Source organism: Rhopalosiphum maidis, chromosome 1, assembly GCF_003676215.2.
Source record: "Rhopalosiphum maidis isolate BTI-1 chromosome 1, ASM367621v3, whole genome shotgun sequence".
Lineage (NCBI taxonomy): Eukaryota > Metazoa > Arthropoda > Insecta > Hemiptera > Aphididae > Rhopalosiphum > Rhopalosiphum maidis.
In genome coordinates this window covers 34186885-34198831 of record NC_040877.1, presented here as the reverse complement: position 1 = coordinate 34198831, position 11947 = coordinate 34186885, and the positions used below count along the sequence as shown (strand labels likewise).

At 27.2% G+C, this 11947-nt stretch overlaps 2 protein-coding genes across 5 annotated transcripts; both read right to left on the bottom strand.

Moving 5' to 3' along the window:
• Positions 1–777: 777 nt before the first annotated feature.
• On the bottom strand, positions 778–3583 carry LOC113548625 (sesquipedalian-1-like). Its single transcript, XM_026949595.1, has 4 exons — positions 3550–3583; positions 3177–3424; positions 2916–3104; positions 778–1213 (listed from the first exon to the last, which is right to left on the bottom strand). Exons 2-4 carry the CDS (start codon positions 3379–3381, stop codon positions 924–926), a joined length of 684 nt encoding a protein of 227 aa, XP_026805396.1. The 5' UTR covers positions 3382–3424; positions 3550–3583; the 3' UTR covers positions 778–923.
• A 2566-nt stretch (positions 3584–6149) lies between these two features.
• LOC113558819 lies at positions 6150–11261 on the bottom strand. 4 transcript variants are annotated; one of them, XM_026964384.1, is made up of 10 exons: positions 10564–11261; positions 10428–10496; positions 9498–9700; positions 8884–9136; positions 8589–8816; positions 8313–8524; positions 7927–8248; positions 7157–7345; positions 6529–6645; positions 6151–6459 (listed from the first exon to the last, which is right to left on the bottom strand). In XM_026964384.1, the coding sequence occupies exons 3-10, from the start codon at positions 9674–9676 to the stop codon at positions 6310–6312; spliced, it is 1650 nt and encodes a 549-aa protein (XP_026820185.1). In that variant the 5' UTR covers positions 9677–9700; positions 10428–10496; positions 10564–11261; the 3' UTR covers positions 6151–6309. The 4 variants fall into 4 exon arrangements, with proteins under 4 accessions (XP_026820203.1, XP_026820185.1, XP_026820177.1 ...); XM_026964402.1 differs by lacking the exon at positions 10428–10496 and having other exon boundaries at positions 6150–6459; positions 11036–11260; XM_026964376.1 differs by having other exon boundaries at positions 10428–11261.
• Between the last annotated feature and the right edge of the window lie 686 nt (positions 11262–11947).

The window sequence follows — 11947 nt, the reverse complement described above, 5'->3', positions numbered from 1 at the left end:
TATTAAATTATAACAGAAAAACAAAATCGATTTTATTATAATAATATTTTTTCCTGGTTAGAAGAATTTTTTATTTTTTGACCTTTAAAAGTCCAAAGTACCAACTAGTTCAAAATTTTCTATCAGAAAAATACTTTAAGTTGATAATTGGGACATTGGGCATTGGGGTAATTTTATTGCCACCCCCTTATGAGCTTTATTAGTTGTGACTTTGTGAGAGGCAATTCTTATTGTTTATAACTTACTACGATGAAATACATAGGTAATTGTAAATTCAAAAATAGTTTAAGATAATGTACAAACTATGCATAAAATGTATATTTCATACACAGTACATACTATATGACTTTAGTATATAAAATTAAAAATTGTTTGTAGAGTTTTGTGTTTTACTTACTCTAAATTTCTGATTAGTAACAATATAAACTATAAAAATTTTTCATGTTCTGGGGATAGGCCAATGTAAGATTTTTAAAAAAGGAGTGTTGAGTAAAAAAATTTTGGAAAACACTGCTATGAATCATATTATTAATAAACCCTACTTCTTGTCTCGTTGTGGTAGGCAGATAGTAATTGTTAAGTAGATGTGAATACATTCATTTTAATAGTGTGATTACTGTGATAAAGATACATAAACTAATTAAAATGCCCAGTTAATTGTTCTATTATAAAGCTTACTATGTAGTATTAATATTTATTACTTATGTTTCCTGTTATTTATTATAGTATTGTATACATTTTATGTTGATAACTTTGATGTTAATACAAAACAGCAAATATGGATAAAAAATAAACTGTATATTATAGTAAATAAAGAAATCTGTTACGTAAAGAGCCGTAAAGATTAACACAAAAAATCCCAAACAAATAAAATCATAGAATAAACATAAAATAACATTATACAACAAAAATTATAGAACATATCATAATGTAATGAGCGGTTCTTGAGTGTTTAATTCTTGTTTCATTAATCCAAACCTCCATTCATTCCTATCTCTAAGTATAGGTCTACCAAGTTGGTTATGTAGCTCTTTGAATGTCTTCCGAAGCGAAACTATATCTTTACGCTGAGGAGATTGATGACTATTGATTGGCTTATTAAAAGGATTATTACGACCTCTTGGAGGTGGCTGCGGCGATGATTGTCCACTAGATTCTTTTTTTTGTGATGTTTGGTTATTTGGTACTTGAAGAGTTACTCGAGCAGGCGATTCTATATACAGAGATGTAAAAAAAAAAAACATTTTATTAAACAATGATAAATAATATCAGTTTACCAGGTTATTTTTTACTAAAAAGTGACCTATTTTAGATTCTGAACGGAGTGATGAATGTATTGATTTTACGATGGTGTGTTTTTATTTTTATTTTTGTGTCTGTTATCACGTTTTGGAGTAGTAATAGTAGTGCTTTGATTTTTGACCTCAGCCCCTCTTTCAAAAGGAAATTGAATCTAATTGGTTTTTTGGGGGGTCAAAAGTAAAAAATGTCTAGTAGTTTTCAAAAGCATCAAGAAAAACCCTGAAAAAGTAACGGAAAAACGGGAATTTTTACGCATAACCACTTGACAAAATTGATGTTTTGATTTTGCTATAACTCAAAAACGAATCATTGTAAATACTTGAAATATTCACCAAATGTTTATATGTATTAGCATTATCTGTTTATGATTAAATTTTCAAATATTTAGAATTTTTTTTTAAACTATTTATAGACCATTGAAATTTTCAATTTTTCTAAATTTTTTTTGATGAAATGCCGATAAAAAAATTTGGCTTTCCTAAAAATCTTTAAAATTTAATACAAAATTATTATAAGTTGTTTTTATTGTAGTAAAAAAATCAAAAATCGTTAGTCACAAATTTTGTTTATAAGCATTTAAAGTTCAAATGCTTACGAAATATATCAAAATCACGAAAATTAGCAAGGAATTTTGAAGTTGAAAATTCATAAAATTTTTCTGATTTACACAAGTTATAATACAAGGTTATCCATAAGTTTTCATTCAAGTAACTGTAAAAAAAAATTCTAGCGTCAATATGGAAAACATTTTATGAGCGTATGAAATTTATTTTTTATGAAATAGAGTAAAATAACGATATACTACAATTAAAATATAGGTAATACTATAATATATCTTACTAATTACATTGACTGACAAATCATCTCCGTTCAGGATCGTTTTTCGTATACAATGATACCTGTCATTGCATTCAAATTTAACCCATCCATTATAGTGACCTAATCTCCATCTCTGCTATACAGCAGATAAATATCCACTTGCCCACCTTTTTTTATTTGTTTATAAAGTAATCACACATTTTTAAAGTTATAGAATGTAAGAATTAAATTTTAAAAATTAAAATTCACTAAGTGAAACCCATTAAGTCTAGCAGTCATAAACTATAAAATTATATTTTTTTTTAATATTTAAATTTAAATTTCAATAAATTCACTAAGTGAATAGGTAATTAAAATATTTTCTACACGAGAATTTACCCATTATAATAAGAAGTATCAACAGGATAAAAATTGGTTTTGTACATTTTTTCTTGGAATTAAAAATCATGAAGTTAATAAAAATAAAATAACATTTCCTTTTAAAAACATTGTTTTAATTCAAAATTGTTTTCTCTAATATTAATAATAAATTACAAATTAAATCTATTAAGTTTCTGTTTAACCATAATATAGAAAATAATCGAAGTTTGTGGTTAAAAATTTAGAATCATGATAATACAATTTTATGATTTGGACTCTTCTGCTACTTAGGATTTTAGGAAAACTCAGCTGTCAACTACTATTATTATGGAAAATAATATTCATTCCACATTCTTTCAGTGAACAGAATAAAGAGTATTTGTACCATCACTAGAATTATTCTTAATAATGTTAAAGATTAATATTAATAATACCTTCCAGTTCTTTAAGTTGTCTTTGTAAATCAGCCACCATAAATTTCATATAATCATAACTGGCACAAGCCAATGACTTCATCCACTGTTCCATTGACTCCTGACTATCGGCTCCCAATATATAGCTCCTATTATTAGGACCATGAAAAATAATTTTAAAACTGAACTGGTCATCATTTTCGGCCAACTCTAAAGAACAACATAAACAATAAATGCATTCAATACCAACACAGTTAATAGTAAAGAATTAACACAATATACCAATACTGCATCCTTCCAATATGACAACACCGAGCGGCTCCTTATCACTTTTCCTGTCGAAATAAAAAAGCAAGTTGCCTTTAAGAACAAACCATCTTTTCTGGTAGCCTTTATTGAGTTCTCCTCGTTTGCAAAGCCATCCTTCTTTGTCCACTGGTGACGTCGATGTCGAATACGCAGATAAATTTTTCTCGTTTATCTTCATTGGAATAGTTTAATTCTCATTAATATGTAATTTCTGTTGACATCTTAAAATATATCAATATGTATCAAACAAAATGTAAAATATGATAAATTTATTAAACAAATATTATTTTTAAGTTATTAACATAAATAGATGATCTGGTGATCTGATGATAATAATATCTTATACCTTAGTATTTGAAAGAAATGAGAATTACCTACATTAATCTAATATGTAATTATGCAAGCCTTATCAGCTTATCAGTTATCATGTTAACAGTTTTATAAATCTGTAGTGATATCATAGAGTAATATTAGATATTTAAATACAATATAATGCATAAAGTACTTACTCTAATTCTATGACACGAATTAAGATATACTTAATTATCTTAATTCGTGCTCTATGATATAATGTATATTGTATACACAAATATATAAAAATAAGTATTTTTGTATATCTGTAATTGTATATTACATTATATTATTATTGATTGTATATTAATTAATAATTTAATAATTTACTATTTACTATTTACGGTATTTACCCTATTCACTATTCAGTCTATTCTGTAATTCATGATGAATATTGATAAAATCATTAAAATTAACTATTATTTAATTATTAATATTACTCAAATGACCAAACCACCAAACGTCTTAAAATTACCAAATGTGAAGTATTAATATTTTTTTATGTTCCTTCCCTTCTTTATATTATGCTTTATTAACAAATATCTCCCAGTTTGGAAAACTATCAAGTTTGGAAAATCAACAATTTTGGTCCATATTTTGCTTTTACATTTATTGCCTTTTCAGCTTTTCTTAAATTTTAGATAGAACAATATATAAGCCACAAATGTCTGAATTTCTACGATATTTTCTTCTTTTGAACTAACAATAATAGTTTTAACACTGGATTTTATATTTATTGCATTCAACAGACATTCATCTAGAGCCATTTTGCTTAAAACAAAATTATCATCATGTTGCTTAATGTTTAAAGAAAATTTAATAAAATAATTACGATTATATGATTAATAAAATAATTCACTCTTAAGCTTAACACTGATATTTATTATTAATAAAATAAGATATATTTAATTGGAAATTATACAAGTTAATGTTATGTGTTGTATAGTTGTATAATATATGTTTGTACTTTGTTTATGTAATATAATGAATTAGATTCTACTTAAAAAAAATGATACTGTAAATATATACAGACTTAAGAAAGAATTAACATAATAATATTGATGTCCAATTTATTTTAGTATTTATACTTAGACATATTGATATCGAAGAGCTTTTACTTTTATTTATTGTTATTACCTATGCTTAGTTAACACTAAAAAAACTTTTCCTTTAGAAGATGATCTAAAGTTATGTTATATAGTAAAAAGAGAGAAAGTGATTATAAAAACTGTCAATATATTGTACAATTTTATAATTAGTAAATAAATAAATAAGGAATAAATGTATCAAAATGACATACTTAACTATCGAAAATGAACATTTAAATAAAGTTTCACAAATTAAGGATCTTGGTATTCTTTTCTGTAATAATTTCCTATGTCCTATATAATAATTAAAAATGTACTGTGAAAAAAGGATATATAGTTGGTTTCATAATAGTTATATAGTATATATTGTAGTACTCTATCAAAATGTGTAGTAGAACGTATGAATTAACCTTTAATTGTTCCTTTAAAATAAATTTGCCTTTGCAAGATTTTAAAATTTTGAATACTCTACTTTTGAACATGACGATCAAATTCATAAAGTTCAAAGAACAGTGGCGTTGCTAAACATTTTTTTCTGGGTAGGCTTTAAGTTGTTGTTAGTTTAACATAACATAGCTACATATTTTATAATTATTTATTATGAATATTTGATACATATTACAATTTGTAACATTAATTTGGTGATTTGGTATAAATGACACATTCGTACGATATAAAACACTTATTATTGGAGAAAAGTTGGTATGCCCAGGCCTACCCACTGAAAGAACCACGGCTGAGATAATTTGTAATCTGGTAATTATAAGAGAAGGGTCTAGAACATTTTGGTGGACAAGTTTCAAAGAATTTGCACTATGTTTTGGATAGGTAAAAATAGCTGAATTATCAAATGGCCAATTTATGCTTATATTTATCTAACCTTACAAATTCTTTTGTAGCCAGGTTAGTTTGATAGTATATCCAAATGACACAAATATCATAACACAGTCAGTTTGTCAGCTGAGACCACAAATGAGAATAAAAGCACATTCAAATGTTTAAAAGTTGAACACATAATGTCTGAAAATTTAATGCCAGTACAATTTTTTTTAATAAACTTTTCAAGCGTTAAAGCTTTAAATAAATTGTAACTATTGGATTACAATCTTTACTATTTATAGAAAAAAAATTACTAATTGTAATACACAAAATAAAAAATATTGTTATAGAAATATGGCCTGAAACTGTCAAAAAATGATAACTTCTAATTTAGAGTTGTGTAAACAAAAACAATGTAATTTATTATAAATATATATACAAAATCACAGGAAACTTGTATCAGATCGCCAATTATATAATAGATAATATCGTAATATAATTATTTGTATTACAATTACATACATATTAAATAATATAACATATTTATTTTATTTTTCAATAAAAAATTTACCTAGAATTTATATAATATATTTATTGTTATTATTATATTTTCATCATGTTGTTATGAAAATATACATACATACTTAGTTGTTAAATCATTAATTTCAAAATACATCACAGTGAAGTTATTTAAGTTAAAAAATTACACAATTAAAGTTTTTAAATATACAGCTAATATAAAAATACCTTATAATATCATACAGAAAGTTAACAATATAAAAGGAAAGTTAACATAATTTAAGATCTAGTAATTTATCAGTCTTATCAGAAAATGTAAACATTATCATCTAGTAAATGTTAAGCTCATAGTTCATCTTTTTTATATATAATTTTACTTGTTTAACAAATTTCTTGTCCAAGTTCCATTTGTCTAGTCGTCCTAAATGTTGAAGTTTTGAACATTTTTCAATGAATTTTATAACTGTCTGGTGGTTAGTCTGCAAATAAATTAATAAAATCATATACTATAAAGTGTTGAAGATTATATTTTTAAGGTTACAACTTACAATCGGATGTTCATCATTGAACGAAATCTCCAATCTTTTAAGATTATTGCACATGATTAATGGCGGTCTTTCAAAAACTTGTGTATTCCAATAAAGGTGTCTTGAATCACTATATAACTGAAAATTAATTTTAAATTTCAGATTTGTATATTAAATAGTGATAAATCCCGAACAAGAAATTTTAATTTATAAATCCAAGTTTCATGTTAGATAACTCTGATACTGGATTACACAAACAATCACTAAACATTTAATGAATCAATAGTGAGCTAAAAGTCCCTTAAACCTAATTAGGTGGTTCAGGATTTGTTCATTAAACTAATCAATTTTTCATGCAACTCAATATATCTCTTAAGTCTTTACATATACATATTTACATTACATATTAAATCTTATACATTTTGAACATTGATATCTGATTGCCTAATATTATTTTTCAGATTTAAAGTAAAAGCAATAACACTTTAATGTATAATCTTCCTTGAAAAAATATTTCATGAAAGTTTGGCATCAAAACTCATTCATCGAAAGTTCTGTCATAATAATTGAAAACTATACTATACTATACTATTGTACTGTAGTTAAACACTTATATTTCATATAATTTATTCTAGTAGTAAAAACATACCTTGGCTTCTTCTAAGCAAGGGCTGTTTTCGAAAAACCAATTAATTGTTTCAACAGTAGGCATGTGTAATTCAATTGACTTCAGTTTGGTAAACTTTCCAACAGGCATTTCAAAAATATGTAAAAATCCTTTAAGCACTAATAGATTTGGGCAACTTGCTAAGAGCTTTGCCACATCTATATCAGCTTCCTAGAAATAATATTATCCTTTTACTAATGTATGAAAATGTGCAATAATAGCTAAAATTGTATGATAATGTTACAATATAATATAAACATATACATAGGCGTGCGCAGATATTTGTGGAGGGGGGGCTAATAAATATTAAGAAACCTGAACTCTGATGGAAGAAACAATTAAAATGTTAAATACTTTAATTTACCTACTCATAATCACTCACTATTTAAGGCATAAATCATTCATATGATTAAAACAGATACATATTTTTTTTTAATTAAATAAGAAATATTGTAATTGCCAACTCAGTTTAATACAATTTCGCAATCTATAATGGTAATAAGATATAATATGTAATCATTTTTATTTTTAAATGACATTTATTTTATTATTATTTATTATCATTGTGTATCAGTTATTTTTCACCTACCTATTTAATGTTTTATGAATTTTGAAAAATCATAAATCGTTATGTTTAGAATATGTATTACTATGTAAAAAATTTCGGTACAGCTCGCAGGGTGTGCCACAGTCTACCCAGCCCCCCCCCTGTGCGCACGCTTATGAATATATACATTTTTAATGATGTATACCTGATCAAGAATAGTGAGTTCAGATAAATTACGACCATAGTTAAACACAAAATTGATAAAATGAAAATTCATCATGTAATCAAGATCAATAGTTAATGTTTGTACGCGGCCCCAAAACATTGATCCCTGTTCTGGATCCGCAAAATCTTCAGGTGTACAAACACATGACAGTCGGGTGTACAGTTTTTTTAGATATGGTAGACATTCCTTAAGTGCAGCTATTTTCTTGCCTGTCAACTGCATATCATACAATTCGGTCAACTGGAATATCCGTGGCTTGGGAGAGTTCTCCCATACAGTTACCAAAGCATCACCAATGTTCCTAAAATCCAAGTGTTTTATTTATTTTCGTTATTAAAAAAATATTATGGTTGTTATTTTTTTACCTAAAGTAGAGGAAACCGCCTAAGGCTTTTAGGCTCTTTACACATGCAATTATCATTAGTAAACTAGCGTCTTCTGTATTTGTATCCTGAATTCGCAATTCTTCCAGAGTAAAACAACAGTTATTCAAAAATGACTTATTATCATACATATGGCTGAGATTTTGACAAAGCATTTCGTTTGATACGTTGATTGTTTCCACATACACATCTTTCTAAAAACATATTATCCACATTAAACTCCATAATGTATGACGGGTTATAAACAATTATCTTTACTTTAAACAATAGTTGTTTGATTCCAGCTTCATCAACATTCCATGAACCAGATACATCTAAATGTTTTAAACACAAAGCATGTTCACCGATAGTTTTCAATATTGCATTATCACAAATAAAACCGAGTTTTAAATGAACAAGTTTTGAAGCCAAGCCTTCATGAAATGTTTTTTGAAGGTTATACATTGAAGCGTACACTGCAGGAGTATAATTATTTTTACTTGACATCTACAAAAAAATTTTAAGCAATCAGATATCAATAATGTTTAAAATGCATAAGTTCCAATGTTCTCACTTGAAAGGTCACAGACAGTTCTTTGAGATGAGTATTGTTACGGTTCAATATAGAAACAAACTCTTGGAATTCTAATTCCATTCCTCCGTGGAGAAACAAAGGTGGTAATCGAGCAACTCCAATATCCAACATGGCATTTAATATTATTAACCAAATACTAAGTTTAACACTCAATATTTTTATGTATGGATCTGAGTCAATCATTACACAGTTGAGTTCGCCCCAAATTTCATTATCTTTTTCTCCATTATCCCTAAATTATAGTCTATGATTAATAAATGATAATAATACGGTTCAAAATCTAGTTTTATAAAATAGTTTAAAAGGCTAGCTAAGAGATAATCAGGTTGCATGAAAAATTGATTAATTTAATGATTCAATAAAATTGAATAGACCAACCATGGGTTTCTAAATCATGTTTAAGAGACTATTAGCTCATTATAGATTCATTAAATGTTTAATAATTATTGTTCATACAACCCAGCATAAGTGTAATCCAACTGAAAACTTAGATTTATAAATAAGAATTTCTTGTTCAGTATTTATTACAAAATAATTTATTCTTATCACTACTTCATATAAAAGTTTGATAATTAATTTAAATATTGTCTTACAGTAGATTTTTTGTATAGTCCAGAATTTTGGTTCTTGCCCAAGCATGAACATTATTGATAAAATATTCTCGCGATCCATTTACATCTTTTTTCATATTGTTAGTTATGTTTAATATGTATTTACATGTCTGTTCTAATGCTAAAGATTGTAGGCTTTTTATAGAATTATATGGAGGCATAGTGATTAAAGTTTATTACAATATCTAAAATAAAATAAACAAAAAACACATTAGATCAATATTTTGTAATATTTAACTTAGATAAATAGTATTCACTAATATACAGGTGTTCCGTTTGAAAGTTCTATACACAATTACTCTAACAACAAAATCTGAATCTTGTTAAACAATCAATATATACTTTATAGATTTAACTTATTTATATCAATGCAATTAATTAAAAAAATTACTGTTAAATAATAATGAACTAACAAGCTATAAAAAAGTTATTAACAAACAAATCAAGTTAAAATTCTAGTTTAACTTCACAAATTAAAGCATTGATTCGTGTTTTAATATTTTTATAATACAGAAGTTACAGAAACATATAAGATATAAGTATAAGATCCCAATAAATCTGTTACAAATACAGAGTAATTAGGTATAGGTACCTAAATAAGAAAAGAAACAATTAAGGTCAAAAAATAAATATTTAAACAAATGATAAAACAAAGTTGAATATAACTTAATCAACAAAGAATAAACAGGAGACTCAGTTATTCAGTAAGAAACTAAGATATTATAATAACTTTAAAAAGAATCAAAAACCAAAAGCAGCACGCTACTTGGACAGTATAGACAGTTAATCAATCCCCAAACAATGACCTATGATGCTAACATTTTGATTTTACCAAACAATGTTGACGTAAAAAACCAGCAATAACCGTCAGAAAGATAGAAAAATTCTTGGAAAACAAATTGAATCACTTACCTGTCTACAAGCATCAGTCGAATACTCTTTGTTTTGTTTGTTTTTTAGTTACCTATATACCTATCTCCACTAATAAAATAATGACGGTCAATTAAAAATGTTTAACTCTAACTCATAATATTCACGAGATACTCACGAAAAAATAATGAAACGGATTTCGATGACGCCTTCAACTTGACACTGAAATTAGCATTTGAATTTTAAATTTTATGCACTGCTTCTGTTGCTAATTCGACTGAACTATTGTTTTTTATTATAATAAACTCGGACGCCAGTGAATCAGCGGCGGCGGGTCGGACGCCGTACGGGCAGGATCAAGTGTAACCTATGCACGTACTTATGTCAGTAGACAAAATTCGTCTGTTGTTTCGATTTTTTTTTTTCGTTTCTGTCTCTCTCACATAACCTGTTCAGTGTTCACCTTTTCTCTCAACAAGTAACGTTTTACACCTATTGCACGTCCTGCTTGCTTAGATTCTGTCGTTCTTTCTTGTCCGACCAGACGGGAGGCGAAGGTAAAAAATAAAAATATTCGATGAGTGGGGATGTCATCGAGGTAATGGAGGAGGGAGATGAAAACACGATAAAGACCTAATTTCAAAACTTACGATAGTACAAGATCTATACTATGGATTCGTTACGATTTTCTCGTACACTGTCAGCCGGCTGTATTGGGTTGGACGTACAAAATATTATTATGTCTTTCGAGCGAACTTAAAGACTTTAATTAAATACATCAAAATATCACACAGGAACTAACGAGTAACGACTGGCGAATTGGCGAATGGCGATACCGATTACCGATATAGCTACGACGTCGATGATGACAAATAGAATACGATGATGATAATCATAATAATTATTACGGTAATAATAAAATCACGGTCCTGTTTCGCCGACATGATAACGCGTATCATCGTGGTTTACGATAAGGTCATATTGTTACGGAAACGGAATAAAATATGAAATTTTTTATTAATATTTTATTCTGTGCCCACCTATCATACGCATACCCGTAGAATATGAATATTGGATATAATAGGTATACTCAATACTGTATACAAATAACTAGACAGACGGATAGTCGTCTTATATTATGTATAAATATACAAATAGACAATGGTTATTTTGATTGAAGTTAGCCGTCGTATTCAAAGCAGAAATGCTTATATTTTGTATTAATAAATATTTATATTTTACAAGTACACCTATCTAATTATTGCTTGGCTGGCATTTATGTCACTATGGCCGAGTATGGCAGCACATTTAATGAATCAACAGTGAATCATGAATTTATGACCTATCCAGGATTGATTCCTTGAATTTTCCAGCAACTCGGCAATGATAGTGTAGTATATAAAAGTCTATGTATGGGGGGCCTTGGATCTTGGGCGTATGACAGTTCACAGTTGACTTCAATGATGACAACAGGACGGATAACTATTTTGTATAACTTGAAATACATTGGTCCAAACCGGTGTAAAAACCGCATCTGTATATATATTATATTGAAATATTGG